Raw genomic sequence first — 23418 nt, forward strand, 5'->3', positions numbered from 1 at the left:
TGGGGTCATGAGTTCAAGCCCCACAATGGGTATGGAGCCTACTTAGAACTTTTAACAAGTACATATTAAAAAAAACAGATGTTTTATCTCTTGTGGAGAGAAAGTATAGAGAAAAGGACCCTGCGCCCCCCCCAACACTTAAAGGTAAGGACCCAAAGTCATCAACCCATTGAGGCGCTGGGTTGAGGCTGAAACAAAGCAGAGTGTGAAGAGCACACGGGAGGAACTGCTGGAGTTGACAACGTGGAGGTTACTGGCAGGATGACCATATAATTTACTGTCCAATGATATACATTTACGTTCTTTGAGAATAAAAGAGGGAGTTACTGAGAATCACACTGGAACAACTGGTGTAAACAGGGAAGTCTGAAGAAAACCTGGACATTGGTGATTTTGAAAAGGGTGTCAAGAAAAATTATCTAAAACTGTGCTGTTGATACAGTAACCACTGGCCACATGTAGCTACTGAGCACCTGAAATGTGGGCAGTGGGAATGAAAATGTTCTGTAAGATTATAAAATCTGCTCATACCAGATTTTGAAGACAGCACAAAAAAAGAATGTAAAATATCTCATGTCTTTATATTGATTACATGTTTAAATGATAACATTTTACATACCACTGGGTTAAGCAAATATATTAGTAAAGTGTGAAAAAAAAGATGTTTTAAAATAAAATATTCTTAGTGATATTATGGTACATAATTTCCTTTATATTTCTTTTTATCTTAACTACTTGTAGTTTCTATATTGTTTTAAACTCCCTCTGCTCTTAAAACATCTAACAAAAGGCAACCAACTCTGTTTCCTTTATCATTCTTTCTTATTAATGAGTTCCCTATCTGAACTCTAATCCTGAACTTCAATGCAGCAAAGTTGCACAGTCGATTTTAATTATCCAGGGTTAAATGAAGGGAAGGGAGATAAAGACAGAAAAAGAGAGGCACAAAACAAATTTATACTGAGCAGAGATCATTTCCAGCCCTAGATCTGCATCCAGCACCAGCCTGCCTCTCGGCTCCACGCTTCTGTAGTGGTGGGGTGCCCTGCCTGGACAAGTATCCAGGCTACTGCTGTCAGTATACTTGCAATATGTTTTCTTATTTTGACTTGGCTGACACCATGACCGTCCTTTTCAAATCTGAGACTCTTGACAACATGGCCGACCTGACTGACGGTAACAACTGACGGTAGACGTCTACTACACTCGTTCAGATTGCCTTTCTTCAAGTATTCTTCAGATACTCCACGCTATGTGTTTCACGATTCCAGAGTCATCAAAATCCTTGAAAAAGGCCATTAGGGGCCTATCTTGTGATTACTATTGTCAATTCTCGTCTGCTTACCTATTTTAGTTATACAGCCCAGAAGTGTGGGTCCTGTTACAGACGAAACCACTGGACTTGTTCTGAGTCTCAACCACATTTATTCAAAGCCAGAGCCTCTGTGCTTTAAACTCTTTTTTCTATTTATGCCAATTCGGCTGTATCTTGCCAGTTTAAAAAAAATCAGATCTTGCCCTTCACCTTTAGTAGCTATCCACCGGGCAGACTTACTTCTATTTTCCAAGATGCTAATGTGATCACATTCGGCTCAACTCCTTTCCATCGTCATCTTTTCCTCATCATCTGGATGTTTGTGTGAGCATGACTCATCCATACATTCATTCAACAAACCTTTACTGAGTGCCTAGTAAGTGTCAGAACTGTTAGACATTTGGGAAGAAATAACAAACAAGGCGCAGCCTAACAGACTGCTCAGCACACGGGCACTTAGTAAGTGCCTGCTGAATGAATGAAATGTGTTTCCTAGCTTGTAAAGCTCAAATTCTCCACAAGTATAAAAGTGTAAGTATAACAAGTGCTAAGTGAAAGCACAGACAAAAGGCAGTGGAAGCAGAGAACTGCGCTATCTACTTCACCTGGAAAAATAGGGAAGGCTTCACAGAGGAGTGGCATATGATTATGCCAAATACTTGAAGGCAGGGGGTCCAGAGTTTATATTTGAACATCACCCTAAATCAAATAGACAAATTCTAGACTGATTATATCTAAAAGTATGATGAAAAGTCAAAGCTCACTTGATTTGTTTTGTTTACGTTTAGGGCTGCCAACAGAAGCTGCAAATTCACTAGGACTCGGGGGTCCTATTCCATTTCGGTCCCTCCAGTTATCAGATTCACTTCCACTTCCCAAGTGTTCACGACTGTTGGACCGCGAGAGGGACATTGATGAGCCCTGTAAATAATCAAAACCAAATGAGGACATATTTAATAAGGTAGCTTTCCTGAGATTTAAGGAGAAAAGAATCTACATTAGACCATCACCAATTACTTCTATTGTTAACCACTGCAGGTTCCCACACATGCTGATTCTCAAGAGTCTGTGGTACCTGTCTATATAGCCTCTGTCCTTCAACCACCAAGGACACCTGGTAATATACACAGTGAAGTCTTTCCCCTTCATTATCAGAGTGCCCAACAGAGTTCTGAGAGCCCCCAGTATAAAGACTTGCTCCTATAAGGTTTAGAGCAGTGGATACTGAGAGTCCTCCCTATTTTGGGGAACCACAAAACAAATCTTCCAGCTGGTATCGCAGAGATTCTCTGCCTTGGATCTCCTACGAAGGACAAACGGGAAGATGGTGTGGCTAGACCCAAAGCTTTGACAGGAATAGAAGTGAGTCAGAGTGGAGAGAGGGCTGCCATCTCTTCCATGTGACCCTCATCCAAAGAATGATAGGGTCTTTCCAATAAGTTACAAATACCTGAAAAAATTTACCTTTTTTAATTCCCCCCAAATAAAAATAAAAATTTAAAAGATCTCAACGTTTGCACTGAATTTGCATTTATTTATTCATTTATTTAATCACTGGTACTTTTCTTTGTACTGTATCTATAGTATTCAAGTCAGGATTCTCTGATTTTCAAAGTAGTATGTTTGTTGGGGAATTCTAAGAGAATCTTTCACTATTCAGTAAATTCACTTAATTCAGTCTCACAGCAGCATAACCATGCCCTTCCTTTTTAATACTTTTTTCCTGAAGGCATCATGACCACACTTCCCAGGCTACCCCCTGCAGCTTTGTAGGATCTTCTTCCCCTTTTCCACTCCAAATGTCACATGACCCTGGGCTTGGCCCTAGCATTCCTTTTCATCTCTCTCTACACATTCTCATTAAGAAATCTCAACCTCTTTCCTAGCTTAATGACAACCATGACTTCCAACTTTTTACCTCCAGATTTGACTTCCCTATTGAAATTTATAATCATGGAATTGCCAATCTGACATTCCATTTTACTGTCCTGTAGGCATTTTAAACTTAGAGTGCTTGAAATTGAATTGTTGATTACTCATCCCCACTAGCTACACCCATACACACTCCTCCCCCAGAATTCCTACATCTCACCCAGAGCTTCTGAGTTGTTCTCAGCCCTCCTTCCCCTACCACATCAAATCCATCAACAAATTCTATTGACGTCATCTCTAAACATACCCCAAATCTGCCCACCTCTCTCCATCTCCACAACTGTCACCTATTGCCTCCTTACGAACATTTTATTCTACTCTTGCCTCCTACCCCAATACCCATTTTCCATAAAGCAACTAGGTTGATTTTTTAAAAGCAAATTAGAACAAATGATACCTTCTATATAGTCTTATAATGCTTTTCCAGTACTTTGCCATGGGCTGAGCTGCTCCCTAACTGATCCTCTGCCTCTCTAACTCTCAGCCTTCAACACTCCACCACCCTACCAAGCTTCTGCTCCATGAACTTAACAGCTGGTTCTGACTTCAGGTGATCAAGGCCTATTACTGTTTCTCTAGATCTTCACAAGGCTGGGCCTTTCTTGTCATCTAGGTCTTAGCTTAAATGTCATCTGCTCATAAAGGCCTGCTATGACAACCTAATCTAAAGCAGTCTCTGTTTCATATTTATCAGGGATTTTTATTACCTAAAGACTTCTTGTTTATTTGTTTTGTATCTCTCTGTACACACAAAAAGAAAGTTCTCTCCATGAAACCAAGAACCTGTGTTCAAGCATTGTATCCCTAAAACTGTGTCGAGAACACAAAAGGTGTTTAATAAATATTTGTGGAATTAATCTATAGATACATTTTCCTGCATCTATGGGATGCCCTTTGCTGACTTTTGGGAAGGGGCAGAGGGAAGGAAGGCTCCTGAGACCAAAGAAATGGTGTTTTCAGTTAAAACCATCTTTAATATTTTACTTCAACCAAGATAAATCCAGTGTAGCAAGGGAAATAAGAATATGCTCAAAACTGGCAACTACCAGAAAAATGTCAATGAGATCATTACTGTAGTATTTATATGTTTTTTAAAATTCTGCACCTAAACTCTTTTTGAGTATAAAAATACATTCATCTAAGATCTAAGCAGACTTAACGCACACAGCTCTATCAGACCTGGCTAAACATGGTGATTTCTAAAAACATTAAGTAAAACATAATCTTGTGATATCAGTTCATTATCTACTCACTAATTTAAAGTACCACAAAGTACAGCTCATCTCCATTCTTGGATTTGTAAGACTTAAAATAATCAGACAACCTCATTACTCTTAGTGGTGGGGAAATTAAAAACCATCTTTGATTCCCAATGCATGTTTTTATTTGCTTCAGAGAATATGCGGCAGAGATGGGTAGCAAACAGAGAAGGAAAAATCCCAGACCTTTCGTAGTTCTGTTGATGTGACAGAGATATTGCAGGTCAAAGCAGCCTTTTGTTTAACCTTTTGTGTCTCAATATTTGATCAAGTGGATAGGGTCATATTTTTGAGTCTTGGAGAAAACAAAAGAATGCCTCAAGCTGCCTGCTTCTTATCTGAAGGAGCTCTTTGGAACAGACTCATTTCTCAAAGCTGCCCTAAAAAAACTAGAAACAACTGCTCAAGTCTAGCTTCTCAGAAATCTGAATAAGAAGCTCAAAGCATCAAATTCTTGCCTCAGGCAAGCTTCCTAGAGCAGGAAATTCTGTGTGCCTTGATCCTGGCGCACTGAGGGAGCAGCCCACACCCATCAGAACCTATTGGCTAAACATGCTTCTTTTCATAATTCAGCATTCTACTTGTCCATTTGGTTTTGTTTTGCTTTGTTTGGAAAAGAATAAGGAAAAATGAGTGTTTCTTGCCACCTTCTAATTTCAAAATATTAGTGCTGTAAGCAGAGATGTGGTTAATCCTTTAATAAAAATTTTTTAAGTTCTGTTTTACCCCAGGTCCTTCTCCATCCCACCCTGTCCCTATGTCCTAACCCAAAGAAGCAATCCTCACTGCTCAGTTTTTAAGCCCTCTGACCTATAGCTGAATAAAGGGAAAGGCATGCATGTGCAGATAGCAACTGCTCCATAATATTAGATCTTACTATTGTAAAGGACACTTTCATCCCCTTTCAATGGATTTGGGATGCATGAGGGAAAGGTTCAAGTCTTACACAACAGGGAAAATCTAGAACACCATTACCAAAGAAAGTGTGGTTATATCTTTTCATCAGCACTGTTGAAGGGGCTGTAAATAAAAACAGGTTACATGGTGAAAGCCCATGACTGATCTAGCTGCTCACACCCTCTCCCCCATCTTCCAGTGTGAACAGGTTGCTAGACATTAGCCAGGAAGGGGGGAAGAGGCTAGCCCAAGATAGCCAAAGCAAGAAAAGCCACAGGAGGGAGTTCAGCCATTGAGCTGGGACCCTGCACATCTCTGCCTCCAGAAAGTGGTCTATCCATCCTTGGACAGGGGCTGGAGCAGAAGAGTCTTTTAGGTTCTGAAATAACTTCTGTATCATCCTCCTAGCGTTACACCCCTTGAGAGCAGTGTTTCTAGAAGGGTGTCAGCATCAGAATCATACTAGGCTTTCGCTGAAAATGTAGATTCTTGATTCTTCTCCTTATCTGATGAATGAGTTTCTGAAGGAAGTATGTGCGTTTCTACCAAGCTCTCCAAAGTGAATCTTCTATCTGTTAAGCTATGGCAACATGGTTCTAGATCATTTACTTATCACCTTTGCTATGTACCCTCTTGGGTTAAACCATTAATAAGAGAAGTATAAGGAAATTTTTAAAAAAAAACTCATCCTTTCTGTAACACCTACTGCCATGACCTCAAGTAAGACACTTAACTGATCAGGGCCTGTCTTTCCTCACTGGGAGCTTGCAGCTCTGAATAAGCTTGTGGATAAAAATGCACTATATAAATCACAAAGAAATAAATTATGTGATTTAAGATAATTGTTCTTAGCACACTATGTGTTCATATAATACTCTGAGGTATTCCTTTGGATATAAAAAGCAGATCTAGTTTGAATGTGGAATAATACTTCCAGCAATGAGCTTTCATATACATAATCTCAACTTTCAGCCAGTGCTTGGTTTTCTTCAGGGTAAAGTTCTCCATTTGAAAGAATAGTAGCTGCTCAATATTATGAGAACTTACCACACACCATGCTACATACTGGACACTTTCTTCCAAGTCATCCTCAAAACAACTCAAATGAGAAAACAGGTTCAGAGGGGAGAAGTCACTCCTCAGAGCTGTCCATGTATCAGTGGTGGCTGTCAGGCCCCATAGTCCGTTCACTTGACTACTACATTATCAGAATGATCATTTCAACCGGTAATGCTGCTGGTCTTTGAGAACACAACTGAATTAGCATTTCTAGGGTAAAATATTTCATCTCTGAAACTAAAGAAACACGATCAACCACCTAACACTCTACTCCGCCAAAGGCAAGGGTAACTGAAACTGATGACCATAGGTGCATCAACTAAAAGCCTAAGAATCAGCACAGCAGTTTTAAGGTCCCTGCCAACAAAAGGAAAGCTTATTTTCTCTCAGAGCTACAATGGCAGAAAGAGGAGTGTGCCTCCTAGAGCCTCACAATTTTTCATAATTGTTCCTACATTCTGGCTGCTTGACAGTAACTTCAGTCTTTAAATACAGGCTGCCAGGTTGCTACTGTTAAGTCTGACAATGAAATTCATAAGAGACTGTTCTTTTTAGTATTTTTTTTTACACTTAAAAACAATGGGAAAAAATTGCATTTTGCTTTTGCCTTTCATCAACAGTCTAATTTATTACAAGGAAAATTGGTGGAGAAAAGAAGGTCAATCTACAATTGCTAGTTATTAGACTAACAATTATGAAACCCTTAACCAGTATTTGTTTCTTAGCCTACAGTGTTCTGGTTGAACACTGTGATTCTTGGACTGATGATTTTTATCCACGTTTGGGTTTGTATACTCTCCCCAGTACTGAGTGTGCATATGTGTGCTCTAATTCTACCCCAACTCACAAAAGGCTTACAGCCAAAATCTGATACCGTCGGACTGAAAAGGCCTTGCTTAGCAAGTCACATGCAGCCTGGCTGAGAAGTATGGAACGCTGGATCCTCTCCCCATACAGCAAGGATGCCAGCTTCCCAGTCTCACCCTGAGCAGTGCAGCCAACATCTGGGAAACATAAAACTTTGGAGCTCTTGTTTATGATACTTCCTGCTGTGTTCCTGGCACATCTGAACATGCTAAATTTTTAACTCATATCTGAAAACTTATTTTTGTTGAGTATTTTCCTTTTCTCCCCTATAGTGGTTCTGCTCGTGACTGATACCCTTAAATAAAGGGATTCTTTATACATTTTTATGGAATATTACATCTGTCCTTTGCTTAATCTCAGCCCTGCTCTATCATTTGTGACACTCTCCCCGTAACAAAAACAAATTTATCCAAATTTACATCTCTTTAACAGCTGATAACAACTTTGAGAGAAGGTACATAAAGACCATAATATATTAGATTGTGTCAATTTGAGAGCAAAATGTTTACAGGAACAGAAATTAGAACAAATCACCATTAACAACTTTTCCTTATGTAAATAAAGAATGGTACCTCTTGTTTGCTGAGAGAACAGACAGGAAGAATGGGTAAGGCATAACACTACAAACCTCAAAAGTGGTTGTCATTGTGGGCTTATAGGACACATGGTTGGCCCTTCTCAGCTCCTTTATAGTTTCAGCTGGCATGGATTTAGAAAACCCGAGGCCACTCCAGGTATTTGTGGGTGTTCTGACTTCCGTCACCACTGGTTTCTTTAACATAGCTTTGGGAAACAGCATATAAAAAATGTGGTATTTTTAATGTTTTTCTAAAATAAAATATTGATGAATGCTATTTCTTTGATATATGTAAAGAAATTATCACTGCATATTATTTCTTAACACAAAATACCTTAAAATATCTTCATAAAATATTTTATACAAAGTAACAGTAAATTGAAAAATGCTACATTATTTCTTAATTGCGCTAATGCTAATCTATTCAACAAAATACATTCATCCCCAACAAAATTTGTGCAATTTGAACCTCAACATTCTAGGTTTCTTTTTATGAAGGTCCAATTTCTCAATTCAACATGACTACTAGGAAACTTTTTATGGTCCCCTAGAAAAAAAAAAAAATCAAAGTATAGGTCATTAACACAGCACATACCTTTGGTTGCTAATAGCTTCTTTTGTTCATAGTCAAATGCCTGAAAATAAAAGAGAGAAAATATCTTTACTGCCAGTCTATCCAAATGTCTTGCCAATACCTCATAATTAGAGAACAAAGGTTCTGACTACAGCCCATGAATCTGCCTGGGACAACATGCTAAGCTTTGCACCATATTGTGACAGTAATGTAACACAAGTCTGATAAATTTAAACATGTTTTCAAACTAATTAATTAGAATAAATTAACTACTTCTAACATGAAAGTGACAAGAATTAGAAATTTTCCTTCAAAAGGGAAATAAATCCTATTTACTGTGAATATTTAACATACCAGGACCAATAGATGCTAAAGTATAGTGAATAACCCAATAATAGTTAGGCTAAGTTTCAAAATAATGCATTACCAAAATGTTTTCCGATTATTAGCTGGCCTCTTTGTTTCTCTACATCCCCTCCTCACTTAAGTAAAGCATGGCCTGAATTGGGATGATGTTAAGACAACTTAAATTATTTAGCACCTAACTGGCACAGTCTTTGCTTTTGAAGGGAGATAAATAACAAATGTCTAGCTTTAATCTGTAATGACATTAAGCAATACAATAAAATTAAACCTAGCTACCTCTTCTTGTACTGGACTAGGATGTCACCATTCATTCTTTCCACTCACAATGAATAAGTGACTTCAGTCATAGTCGGGTCTACTGAGGACCAAGATAGGTCATTTTGAAGAAAGCAGTCCAGACATAGCTACATCTCAAATGCAAACAGTGTTCTCAGCTCTCCAATTTAGGGACTATTTAAGGTTTGATTTAAGAATGTCTTAAAGGCCTACCAGGAAGGCCAAGAACCAACTGGTGAGAGCTCTTTGGACCCTTCTTTTAGGAGGAGAACATGATAGTAAGTCAGGAGAGCTAGATTTTTAGATAACACGCTTTGATAATGTTTTTGAAATCCTAGGTCTAAAATGGCACTGGGAATTAAAATCAACTTTTAATGATTAGATCCTAAATTCACTTGTTCAATAAATATTTATTGAGTGTCTTCTGGTTAAAGAGATTATGTTGCTCTTTGTAGAATACAACAACAAATCAACAATGGTCTCGAGCCTCAAAACACATAGAATCTTAGCAGGGATGTGTAAAAAAAAAAATAACTACAAAATAAATTAGGAAGTGAGGTAAGTGTGAAGAGAGAGCTAGAGATACAGCATTCCAAGAAGGGTCAGTAGACAGAGATCACTTTTAGCTGCAGGAATCAGAGAAGTCTCCAGTCTTTCTCTGTCAGTGCTTGGTGACTATTATCATTGAGTTCTTCGTGCTTTTAAAAGTTAGCTCTTCATTAGTAGCATAAATACATCTATTTAAGTTGAAACTCTATCACCAAGAACATTCTCATCCATCCTAAAAGAAAGGAATGTGAAAATGGCTGACTAGGTATAAACTTGATGTAAAAGAAGAGAACCATAAGATGGACCAAAATCAAAAGGGATCATACAGGGGATTGAGTACTTATTATGTAAGACAATTTTAATTTATATTAACCGAAAATAAATCCACCAGAGAAAATGTAACAAATGTCTTTTCTTTTAACTTTGACACTTTATAAAGGACATAGGTTATGTAAAAACATTCATCTAATAACTCATGAAAATGTTCAAATGTGAAGGATTAAAAAACAGACAAGCAGGATTGAACTGTTCTCACTAAAATTACAGAAGTATAACTTAGTTACATGAATTACTTTCTTTTTTTTTTTTAAAGATTTTATTCATTCACTTGGGACACAGAGCTAGAGAGAGAGAGAGTATGAGCAGGGGGAGGGGCAGAGGGAGAGGGAGAGGGAGGGGAGCAGCCTTTCCGCGGAGCAGGGAGCCCGATGTGGGGTTCGATCCCAGGACCCTGGGGTCATAACCCGAGCCGAAGGTGGACGCTTAACCATCTGAGCCGCCCAGGCGCCCCATGAATTACTTTCTTTGACACAGCTACGACAGCTTGTTTTTAGGATTCTGTGAAAAGCTTTTCCCTTTTTGGGGGAGGTGGGGGGTTTGGGGATAATAAATCTTTTACTATGAAGTAGGAAAGTCTACCCAGTAATTCTGATACTGAAATCAAATGTTTATAAGAGTCTCTAAAAGCACAAAGTACAAAATCCTTCTCTCCCATATTGTGGTTTATATGGAAATCAAATTTCTGAATTTTATGATCAATAGTCTATTTTGAGTAATTAGCCTAATACTTTAAAAATGGATAGAGAGAAGATCCCTGCTGAGGAAAGTGTTTAAAATAATCATAAAAATCTCTCAACTAACATAGTCATCGATAATATTTAGCATCTACTTTCAAAAATCTAAAGCATCACATTAGTTATTTTTATAACTATCTAAATGACACCAAATTTATCATCTCCATTAAATAGAAAGATATTATATTTATCTAAGACTGTAATACTTACAAGTAACAGCTTTCACATTTATCTAAACTTTAAGTAACAGAGAAATATTATCATTTGCATAAGACATAGTAACACAGAACATTTTATGTCAATTTTAATATGATATTTTAAAGAAGAATTCTCACTCAACCTTTTTGTTTTTAATGTTTATGGCAAAACCAATTCCTAACTACTACATATATATTTAAATTTAATTCTGACTAGAGTGTTGAAGGAAAACCAAATTTCTACTCTATTGCTAAACATTTGCTGAATTCCCCATTCCCTAACCCTACCAGCCCACATGTGGATGACTCCCCCGTTTCTCCTCATTACCTGCATGTTGACATATGATGGCCGCGGGGCTAGGCGAGCCCTTTCGGAGTTTTGCTGGGCAGCTGCAGCCCTCTCTGCAGCCCGTTCACTTCCAGGAGCCTTCTTGTCAGCCAAAGGGCTTTCTGCAGCACTTAGTTCAGGGTCGGAGAGCAACCTGTCAGTGCTGCTGTGAGACAGTTTGGAACTTAACACTCCAAGTTTACATACAAACATACTGAACATTTCATTTCCTGTGTGCACATTTACTATATGTTTACTACTGTCAACTATTGACATGTGTTATATCATTTCATCTTCACAACACTGCTCTGAGGTAGGTAGTAGTAGTATTCCCATTTTACAGATAAAGGATGTACCTTACCCAAGGTCATACCTCTAGTAAATGGTACAGCTGGAATCTCAACCCAAGCATACGACTCTAGAGCTGGAGTTGAAACTATTTCGTGATACATTTTCCCAAACATTATATGTCGTATGTATGGTGTATGTCTGTGGTACATACAGAACAGACACATGGACAAGATTTCTAATTTGAATACATCAAAGAGATAGCAATGACTTATGCATATGCAGTCTAAGCAGAAACAAGTCAATCTGAAGGCATGCAGATGATCCAATTCCTGCGTGTGAAATGCATATGGTATTGCTAACAAATCTACTATGACACAGGTATCAGATAAATAAATATTTCCCCAAACCTGTTCAGGGTGCATAGATGAACATAAAAATGACCCTTAAAATAGGAAAAATTATCTGAATTGCAAGATTGGTAATGCCCTATACATGCACCTCAAGTTCAAATCCAATTGTATGTTAAGCTCAAGTAAAAGAGAAATAAACAGTATTAGTTGAAGAGCTGATCTGATTTGTTCATTCTTTCTTTTGTCATTCACTGTTCCATTGTGCCAGGGGAATTCAGAGGAATTGAGAACAGGTTATTGGAATATAAGAGGAGGAGCACTGCACTTTGTTTGCTTGACATAAGTTCCTGGTGGCTTCACACAGGACATCAGAACTGAATGTAAAGGGCCTCTGCAGGTTCGGCAGCATGAGGGCCAGGAGAACAGCGTAAGCAAAGCAAAGGAAGCAAGCAACGTGGACGACTGGTGTATTTAAAGCCAGAGTGTAACAAGATCAGACTTCTGTGTTCAAAAAAATTGCTGGAACAAAATAAAGGACTGACTGAGCTGCTGAAAGTGTAGAGGCAGAGAGACCATTTGGAAGGTGCAGCTTAATTTAGATGAGACGTAAGTTCAGAACCTATTTAAGGATGAAAAGAACAGGCATACCCTTCAAATGCTTCAACACAGTGAAGAAAGCAAATTTATTTCTCTAACCTATGCTGAATAATGTTCACCGTAGCTACTAGTACCACGTAAGGAAAAATGCAGATAAAGCAGATTTGGACGAAATGGGAACAAGAGTAATTAACTGACCAAAGAGTTTATAAAAACAAAACAGATTTTGGTAAGAAACACAGGAAATAAAAATATAAAGGCTATATTTGTCTTAAGATACTCTCCTCTGTAAGAATATACAAGAAAACTAATAAGACAGTAGAGGAAATTGGGTGGAGGGAGATGGATGGGAGCAAAATCTTTCAACATAGAAGCATTCCACTGTATTGCCTTTTTTTTTTTTTTTAAGTGTGAACATATTGTCTATTTGAAAAAATAAAGTAAATGGAAAAAGAAAATAGAGTAAGGATAAGACATTTGTAACTGTGCTATTATGGTATGGGGAGTTACAGTGACTACAATATATGCATTTATACTCACTGCGGTTTGTAATAAATAAAATCATGAAACTGTCAAGTATTTATTACCAAAGTCAGCAATTAACTGCCTTGGAACAAGGATGCCATAGTTTAAGTTAGAAATTCAAAGCCAAATGAAGGAGAATTCACAGCAGGAAAATTTCTAACAGAAACATCAGAGTAAATATTGCTTTGCTGAAGAGCAGGGAGGATGTTAAAGTTCCAGAGCACAGGGATGGTTTAGAGAACCCAGATACGAACCCAATCACTATTGAGAAGATATAAGAATGAAAATTATCAGATGGTATTCCTTAATAGAATTTTTTAAAAGGAAAAAGAAAAGATAATTATAAAGAAAAATAAAAAACACTCTTGGAGAAGATCAAACTCACTTGAACCAAAGAATACCAACTACTGAGTTTCAAACAAATCCAGCCTGTTAGACATTTTCTTTCAAAGGATCAAAGACTTTTAAAGATTAATATACATACTGTAAGTGTGAGTTTTTTGTGCCCTGCAACAGTTCTACTGTCTGCCTCTTGGCACAGGAAACTTTGGAGGGACCCATCATCTGTTTCAAGTCACCAGCATTCCCAGAATGGGAAGGACTTCGAGGCATGCCTACTTCAACAAAAGCATCGTTACAACCTGCAGAAGGGATAAAGTGAAAATCCAAATGTCACCTTATCATCAATAACCACCTGCGATGGAAACAAATCAGAACCCAACTCAAGGGAGACCCAGGCATAACAGCTTTCAGCTGCAAAGAAGACACTTTAAATTCAGGCTGCCCCAAATTTCATTCAAGATGAAATCTAAAGAGAAGGCCCTCACATTTTAAAAAGATTATTAGGGGTGAAAGGGTTTCAAAAAAAAGAAATACTCTACTTGGGAAAAAATTATAAACATTTAGTAAATTGATGCTTTCCTCTTACACAATTACATCCACTTTAATTTTGACGTTCCAATGTAATGGGAAGTGATTCTTTCTGTGGAAAGTGTTTTTCAGTTTATCTTTCCCTGTGTTCTTTGGAATTTCATTCAAGATGTCTTTCTGCATACTTGAGGCAGGATGAGTCATAAATGGTTAGCAAAACCAACTTGAAATCACCACAAAGACTTTACAACCCCCTTTATCCAAGTAACAGACCAGGATGAAGTTCAGAAGGAAAGTTACCTTCCACAGGGTTTGATTTGGGAGATGCCTGCTCAGGTCCAGTTGTCTGTCTAGATGGATCACTGTGATTCCCACTCAGTACTTTTTCTCCAAGTGATGAAGTGGATATTGCACCATATTTTATATTTGGAGACTAAAATGATAACAGAAAATAACATACAGATATGGTCACAATTCTAAAATTCATTTCAGGTGAAAGTTTAAACATATTACCAGTGGCTTATCTCTTACAAACAGCATAGATCACACTACTCTAGCAAAGGACATTACCTGTGCATGTCCATTTAAAGAAGCAGAGATTTTTTTGCCTTCTGTCTGCATACTGTTGACATGGACATCAACAGGAGTCAAGCCAGGAGGGGGTGACGGAGCTGTGTGCCCGTAGGTGGGTACACCAGACAACAAAATATTAGTTAACGTGGCTTGGGCAGTAGATGGAATCATAAGGTGTGGTATAGCAGAAAAACCTACAATGACATTTCATGAAGACATATTAGACAGGAAAAAACTCAGATTCAACAAATATTACTTTTTTTCAGTAAAAACAAAAAACTTCATCTCTGTTGCTACAAATTCAGTAAGAGAATTCAGTTTTGATACTTCTCTGTAACTAGGTTTAACATTACTATAAAAACACAGAGCAATGTTCAAATGGAAGAAGACTTTAGAGAATATTTAATTGAAGCTCTTCACTGTACTGCTGAGGAAACTAGCTAGATTTCACATGTGCATATGCCTGTCAAGCACATTTGTCCACCTGGAACTGGCATTTCCTAATTACCAGGCAGGTGAGCTTCATGTGTCTTTGCCACTGCTTCCTTGCTCATCATACTCTTTTTCCTGATGTGTCTGTCATGTCTGAAGATCATATTCTACTTTCATGAAAAACTCACTGCTTTGTCATGCTTCATTTTAACTAATTTACACACTGGGGAGTTTCTGTTTAGCTGCAGTATGCTTTGAACCATAATTTTTCCCTAAGGAGAAGAGCCACTAGTAAATTTTATTTAAAAACGGACACCTAAAACCACATGCCTTTGATTGTACTTACAGGATACTCACCTGTGGCACTTGAAGTGTTAGCAAGTGGGGGTGCCCATAACGTGGGGCTGGGGGTGCCAGAACTTGGACTTTGCAAAGGACTGACTGAGCTATTAAGAGCATTCAAGAGTGAGTTTGGGGTTGTTGATGTGTTTAGAGATAAGGTGGTAGGCCCCAAAAGACCTGCAATAAATGAATGCGAAGTCAATATGCATAAATTCAAGATTTAAAAATACAGATGGCACCAATATTCGGAATGCACACTGAGATAGTCTAATATTTCCCAAATATAATATGAGTGACAGATTACCTTCTTTTAAATATTCACAGGAGATACTGCATGCTACAACTCCAACACAGAACCCGGACTATCTACAAACAGATGCTGATCAGAACGGGAAGTTAGGTGTATGTAAACCAGGGAGGCAGTCAGGGTCACCAAGCAGTACCAGCTGCTTTGCACTCACTTCGACGAGCCAGGGTGAACAAACTTCTGCTCAAGTGGAGACTCATTTCTATTTCTCTGTATAACTCATTTGTTTTCTGTTTCCAAACAAACTGTTTTCAAACCACTTACTATTAGCAGAGAACAGGAGAATGTTCTCCTGCCGCAGAATGACTACATTCGGCCCATTTGTGCAGAGGCCAAGCTACTTGGAACAGTTTGCATTCACTGTGTCAAAACACACGACTTCCCTGTGGTCCATGGTCCATCTCAATGAGTATGAAAACTTTCCTCTGAAACAATTTTTGTTTTTTGCTTCTCTTAAGGATTTAATGTTTGATTTAAGTGATGAAACTTCCCTTCAGGCATTTAAATATATTCTAAAGCAAAATATGAAGTTGCATATAACTTCCCAGGAATATTTTAAGTATTAAGTATTATGGATAGTAATAGACATGAAAACATTTTAAACACTGAGTAACTGAATCTTTTCACTGGTGCAGGAAGAACTTGGTTCCTGCTCAATTATCTCAGGGGCCCTTCCTGACTCACATGCATGTGTTGTTATGAGTGTTCAGATCTCCAGTGGAAGGGACAATTTTGGGAGATCAGAGGCCAAGGGGAAAGGTGTCTGTCTTTACTGTAATGGTGTCTAGAGAGGGCTACCCAGAATCTTAATCATATTATAACCATATAATTTTTAAAAGCAAGAAATAGCTATTAGAAAAAAAAATTTACAGAATGCTGAGAGTATTTTTTCTGTCTCAGATCAATACTGCATGAGGCAAAATTATTTTCTAGGGTTATTACATTCACTTTTTATATTAAGGCTACTGAAAAATGTGCAAGAAAGTAGTGAACTAGCATAACTGCAATATGGCAATGAACTCTAGCCTGTTAGGCAGGAATCCATAAATGAGGTGGTACATATCACAACTATGAAGCACCTCACCTCACTTTCTCAAAGAACTAAAGCACTGAGGGGATGATGCTCTTTCACCTTCTATTCTTTGCCTTAGATATAAATACAGGTCTATTTGCTCCTCTTGGTAGCTGCAGGCTAGATTCCCTTTGTGTCTGGATGATGCAGTTCTGACCACTGGGAGTGGGGGTTCTGCTCACTTTCACCTCTCCCTCTCCCTACCCCTCATACAGATTTGCAATTACTTTTTGAAAAGCAAACTGGGTAATCTTTACCTCTAGGGATGGATGGCAATATTGCAAATGCAAGAGAGAACAAACACATAAATTATAGTCAGCCTGCTCACTTCACTCTCAAAGGCATTCTTAATTTAGAAGAACAAACACAGCCACTGAAAATAAAAGTCAGACCTTGATTATTTATGCCAAAATAAAAAGAATCTAGGTAAAAAAAATCTATGGAGTCCAACAAAAAACCCAAAATGGATTGATGTGAGTTTTGTTGCTTTTTCACCTAATCTTAGGGTCTGACAAGGGAAAAAATAGCCTTTAAAATGTAGCCCCAAATGGTAGAAAGAAAGGGAACTAGCTAAGCAATCCCCCAGTGAATGAGAAGCGTTATAATAATAAATTTTATACCTAGTCCAGTGAGTCCAAGGCCTGCTGAAGCTAAGATGTCCAGGCTGGGACATGCCAGGCCGGCAGGGCAGGATGCTGGGGACGGGCTGGTTGCTATGGTAACCCCACTGCTTTCAAGTCCGAGGAGACATTTCCTTGCTTCATACATATTTAAAGCATTTCTCTCAACACTTTTCACAATCACAGACTATGAAAACACACAATGGGAAAGAAAAAGGTGACATGCAAACAGTCTACAGTGAATTGGGGAGGTGGGTTAGAAATGAATATGGTAATAAGGATTCCAAAAAGGAATATATTGATGCGGTTTTAAAATCAACTAAAAATTCTAACTACTTATTTCTTATGTTTACTCCTTGTGGTAAAACCATAAAGGATTAGTTATAATTTACTGGGTGTGTCCTGTGTTTCAGGCACTGGGATAGAAGCTGTACATAAATCTTGATGCTTGCCAGAAACCTTCTGGATGGGAATTATGATTCACATTCAGTGAGGATAAGGGACCTACCACTGGTCATGGCCTTGCTGGGCTGGGGCAGCGAGAGGACTGGACCTCGGGTCCTTTGCCTCTACAGCCCATTCTCTTGGCAATCTCTTGCTGTTAACATGAAAGCTTTCTCCTTGATCTCATCTTTACAAAACAAATCAAACTTGTCACCATATATAGACTGCATAGTAACAGTCACTTACATTTGACATTTATAGTCTCCTAGTTAACTAATAGACCTTAAGGTACCACTATTCCTCACTGATGGCATATCAATGGCAAAGCTTACGGTAAAATACATTTCTAAACACTGTATTTTTTTCTCAATGGACTCATCTAGAAAACTGGAAGTGTGAACTCAAGAGGAGAGCCTCCAATGGGCAATAAAGAAAATTTGTGACTAAAAAAGCAGTTAAAGCAGTAGTCAGCACTGGGGCCAGCTAGACAGAACTAAATGGCCGTGGGATGCTACAAGGCTCCAGAATTCTCACTTACAATCTATTCTCCCCTGACCTGGCTCATTTCTTACTGAACTCCAGGAGCTCCGCTTGTGCCTGACACCCTTCACATGCACAAAGTCTCTTCTGTCTTTATCTTCCAATCTTGGTGTCTGCAGTGACTCCAGTCAAATTAGTCAAGCATGACACTTCAAGATACATAAAATTAATGTCCTGCTAACTTTAAACTCATTATATCAAGTTCACTTAGAAACAAACCTCTCTTTTCCTTTAAAGTTTTCTTTTGAAGAAGGCATGATTGTTTTTCGTAATTCGGACACTGAAAACCATGGTATTTACATATATAAAAATCATCTATGATACATATTACACCATGATACATATATAATAAGATTTATAGAAATTAAAAAATGGAAAGCACAACTGTTTGGGGTTTTACCTACTAGAATAAAAAGTATACATAAATGTTATTATTTAGTACATGTTATTATGCACCTTGCTTCTTTTATTCCACACCATTCTTATCTTTCGACTGTGGTACATAGGTTTCTTCAGGGTGTCTAATTAGACATAGAATGCTGGTGGGCAGGAGGATATCTGTATTTTCGGTATGATTAGAAGGTCCCAAATTGCTCTTCAAAGTGGCTGTGCCAATTTACATGACATTAAGGTAGGAACATTCCTCTTCCCTCATATTCTCACTAGCATTTAATATCATCAGGTTTAGTCCATTACATTTTGACTATACATGGAATTATTGAAATTTTGCAACATCTTAGAGAAGTTCCAAGAAGGCTGAACTGGGGACATGTCATTATTTACTTTTGATTATCATTAGTAGTTTATTATTTTATTAAAGAGAATGGATATCTCTTCTTTAAATCTCCAGGGCTAGCAGAGTGGCTCACAAAGAGTATGTAAACTAAATATTTTTTAATTGCACTGGATATGTACACATACACATACACACTTAACACAATGTTCAGCCTTATCAACTCTCTGATAACTCAGTAAAGCTGAAAGTTACCAGGTTGCAAATTAATAAAAACACATCTTTGCTTTCTTTCTCATATGTTTGTAAAAAATAATGGTCATTAAAAATGAACTCCAAAACTAACACATAAAGAAAATGATGATCAATAATGAATGTTTTTACAAACTTATGTATTTAAATAACAAAGTATAATATATAATGACATATGTATTATATAGAATATTTAATTCCATGTATATGCAAATACACATGTATATGAGAATAAAACTATCTAGAATGTGATACGATATGTGGTTCTCGGGGTCCAGACTCTGAACCAACCTTGCTTGGTTGTTTCGGCTTTGGTTTAATACTGATGAAGACATCGAGCTGTTCCATCAACTGAGCAATGAACTGTGGATCAACTTCAATTTCTTCCTTCATATCAAACATCAACACAAGGGGAAGACAACCCTAAGAAATGTCACAACAGAAAGTGTAGGAAGTAAAACGTTACTTATTTAAACATCTGATAATTTAACATGCCTACAAATAATGCAATATTCTATGGGCTGAAAGAGTAAACCAAAGTATTAAAGCTGAATCACATGCTTTCACAAAGCTTAGGGAATTGGTGTGGAAATAATGCTGAGGGCACAAACTATTTTTGAACAACAAAATAATATGTGTCTGAAGTTTATGTTATTGGCCCTAAATTTTTTACCCACTTTCCACCTTGGAAAATTCCTCCATTCTCTGACTTCCGTTCTGTTAGTGATGCCAGAAACTAGATCCTGAACCACATCAAGGGCACTAATCCTGTGCTTTTGCTCAAAGACTTACAGTACTGGTTTTTATTGTCTTCTGAATGAAATCTAAACATGTACCAGCATTTTAAGATCTCCACATTCTGGCCCAGCTTTGCTTGTATAGTCACAGGCCTGTATGTCCACACATCTGCCCCTTCCTAAAGGCTAGACCAGCCTCCTGACTATTTTTCAAGCAGATTCTGTACTTGGGTCTCAACTCACCCAGAGGTTTCTTCACCAACTGAAGACCTACCTCTCTTCTGGGGCAGCTCCAACCTTACCTCCTTCCTGGAGTAAAATGCTACTACTGTTTCTTCTTTTATCTTTCTCACTTTTTAGCTCTGCAGAGGTCAGCACTTGTTTGTTTCTCTGATCCTTTCTTCCTGGCCCTGACTCTACTAACTATAGGAATCTCATACTTTTACTGATTCCCAGGACACTCAGTACTAGCCCACTGATTGCTGGGTTCTGTACAGAAGTGTCAGGAGAAGTACCAGTCAAATACACTGGAATTAAAATGAAATGACTGTGTTCCATTTTCCTTGTGGATAAAAGTGATTTTTGTATTTAAAATATAGGTTAAAGCCTTTTATTTCTTTTAAAGATTTATTTACTTATTTGAGAGAAAGAGAGTGTGTGCACACACGCATGAGTTGGGGGAGGGGCAGAGGGAGAGAAACTGAAGCAGGGCCTGTGCTGAGTGTGGAGCCCAACATGGGGCTCAATTTCATGACCCAGAGATCATGACCTGAGCTGAAATCAAGAGTCAGATACTTAACCAACTGAGCCACCCAGGTGCCCCTAGGTTAAGGCCTTTTAATTTATCCCTCTCTCCCTCACTTCTTTTAATATTATACAATACTATATCTCATTGCACACTTATATTTTTGGTAGGTATGATCAAACTGAATATGAATTCCTAACTGTACAGAATGTCTGAAAAAGTTCACTTAAAATAATACCTACAGAGAAAAAGCAGAAAAAAGAAAATTATGAAGAGTAATCATAATAATCTTTGGACATAAATATGCTACCTAACTAGTGGTATATTAAAAGTATCCTTATAGGGGCACCTGGGTGGCTCAGTCAGTTAATCATCTGCGTTCAGCTCAGGTCATGATGCCAGGGTCCTGGGATCAAGCCCCACATCGGGCTCTCTGCTCAGCGGGGAGCCTGCTTCTCCCTCTACCTGCTGCTCCCCCTACTTGTGCTCTGTCTCTCTGTCAAATAAATAAATGAAATCTTTAAAAAAATAAAAAAATAAAAATATCCTTATAAACTAAGCCTGGCTAAAAAGAAATCATTCACAACAAAATAATTATGTATTATAATCCTTAATGATTATAACAAGTTCTTATCTATCAGAGGAATGCAATCAAAAATAAAAGTTTGGATTTTCTGGGGCACCTGGGTGGCTTAGTTAATTAAATGTCAGACTCTTGATTTTGGCTTAGGTCATGATCTCAGGGTCCTGGGATCTAGGCCCGAGTTGGGCTCTATGCTGAGCATGGAGCCCACTTAAGATTCTCTCTTTCCCTCATCCTCTGCCCCTCCCCTTCCTGCTTGTGCTCCTCTCTCTCTCTTAAAAAACAAAAATTGCATTTTCTGAAAAGTTTCTCAAAAACAAATTCTGCAAGTTAATAATAGTAAAGATCACACCTGAGGCTTACTGTTTCAAATATTACTAAAGGTCAAGTTCTTGAACAGGAGAATACAGGGATGTTTTTAATAAGATAATTTGTAAGTCCACATTATGTCAATCCATTTTGTTACTATGTATCAACCTACACACTGTGTTTTTAAATGAATATAGGAAGAACAGAAATACTGCAAATTTTAAGTAGGAAGCAATAGCAAATTATATAATGGCTATTTTCTTCAATGCATTAAGACTCAAATTCGCGGCTTAAATACCATTTTTTAAATTGTATCAGACATCTGTGAAATGTTCACATGTTTCATGCTACTAAAATTTGTATCAAAAAAATAAGATTTATATCTGTGAGGGTAAAAAGGTATTTTTACTTTTCTGTTTAAACAGAAGACTTTTTTTCTCAAATGCAGACAAATACTACATGTCAGATGAAAATCACCTTCCACAAAATACAGCACATTATTTCATTGTATCCCCTTCTGTGTTTAGTTTAAGTTAAAAAAAAAATACTGCAAAGAAATTACTTGCCTATGTAATGAAATGAAGCCTGTAAGGCACTACATACTTTACTCTTATTTTATTTCCTTTTAGCAAGAAACTTATTTGACAAGGCTTTTGAAGCGTTTTCATGAATACCACAGTAGTATGGTGTGTGCCGTCACATACACTGTACCCAAAGAAGTAAAGAAAATAAAATGAAATTGTAACACTAATTTCAGTAAACCTACCATGAGATATTGCCTTGCAAGACAGACAGACTCAATGGTGCCCTGGAGGTAGACGGTGGATTTCTTTTGTGGATTACTGGGGTCAGGAAAGTGGATCTGAGCACCTGTTCTTTGCATGATATGTTTGATGTTGCTTCCATTTCGACCCATCATAAAGAGATGATGTTGAGCTGCAATATCTAGTTGTGTGCTCACAGGAATAGCTGATGCCAAGCTCCCAGCGAGATGTTCCAACAGCATGGCAGTTCCTTCCTACCAGAAAAAGGTAGGAGAGAAATAATCCTACAGAGTAACTGTCCACATACAAGGAAAGATTCTAGTGTACTTCTAATAGCTATGGAGAAACTCAACACATTCTATAAACCAAAATGCAATACAAGGGAAAATTCCGGAAAATGAATTAGTTTGAAATCCTTTAAAAATGAAATTTGCATAGGGGTACCAGGATGGCTCAGTCAGTTAAGCATCTGCTTTGGCTCTGGTTGTGATCCCAGGGTCCTGGGATCGAGCCCCACATTGGGCTCCCTGCTCAGCGGGGAGTCTGTTTCTCCCTCTCCCTTTTCCCTTTCCCCCACCCCTCATGCTCACTCTCTCACTCTCTCTCTCAAATGAATAAAATCTAAAAAAAATAAAAATAAAACTTGCATAATTCGTACACTTACGATGTTCATAATTATCTCAATTACTTGCCTTCACAGCACTGGTGTTATTCTGAGATCCTCGTACTATCACAGTAGCACCATACATTCGAGAACGCTGCTTAAATGACACTGAAATGTTGTACGTTTGTGATATGTGCTGAATTGAGGGGGAGTTAGGATCGGGAACCGGTTGAAGAATCCCAGCGATTGGTAGCTCAAACATCAGCACCAAAGGAAGCAGCTCCTAAATTAAAGTATGCAAGCCCAAAGCAGACAGCTGAATCACTAAACATTTAGAGATGTACATAACTCATTCCTTCTTTTCTGAGGTTGGAATTATAAAACATAAATTGTTTTTATTATAGACATAAGCTTGGGTAGACTTTGTAAATTTTCTCAAATTAAAGGAGGCTTTTGTGA

General features: G+C 37.9%; 1 protein-coding gene across 5 annotated transcripts in view; it reads right to left on the reverse strand.

The window, feature by feature from the left end:
* The window catches only part of BICC1 (BicC family RNA binding protein 1), a 293760-nt gene that overhangs the window by 13216 nt on the left and 257126 nt on the right, over positions 1-23418 (reverse strand). For 3 of the 5 annotated variants that reach the window (XM_025850330.2, XM_073886241.1, XM_073886240.1), the window contains exons 7-18: positions 23048-23242; positions 22358-22609; positions 19509-19640; positions 17249-17435; positions 15265-15426; positions 14473-14669; positions 14203-14335; positions 13517-13673; positions 11270-11435; positions 8502-8541; positions 7958-8112; positions 2080-2236 (exon numbers count right to left, since the gene is read on the reverse strand). In XM_025850330.2, the coding sequence (XP_025706115.1) occupies positions 2080-2236; positions 7958-8112; positions 8502-8541; positions 11270-11435; positions 13517-13673; positions 14203-14335; positions 14473-14669; positions 15265-15426; positions 17249-17435; positions 19509-19640; positions 22358-22609; positions 23048-23242 (1933 nt within the window). Of the gene's footprint in view, positions 1-2079; positions 2237-7957; positions 8113-8501; positions 8542-11269; positions 11436-13516; positions 13674-14202; positions 14336-14472; positions 14670-15264; positions 15427-17248; positions 17436-19508; positions 19641-22357; positions 22610-23043; positions 23243-23418 lie in introns of all 5 variants that reach the window. The other 2 variants (XM_073886239.1, XM_073886238.1) reach the window with 2 other exon arrangements.

The sequence above is a fragment of the Callorhinus ursinus genome, unplaced genomic scaffold (assembly GCF_003265705.2).
Source record: "Callorhinus ursinus isolate GAN/ISIS: 27379988/994484 unplaced genomic scaffold, GSC_fseal_2.0 scaffold69, whole genome shotgun sequence".
NCBI classification, from domain to species: Eukaryota; Metazoa; Chordata; class Mammalia; order Carnivora; family Otariidae; genus Callorhinus; species Callorhinus ursinus.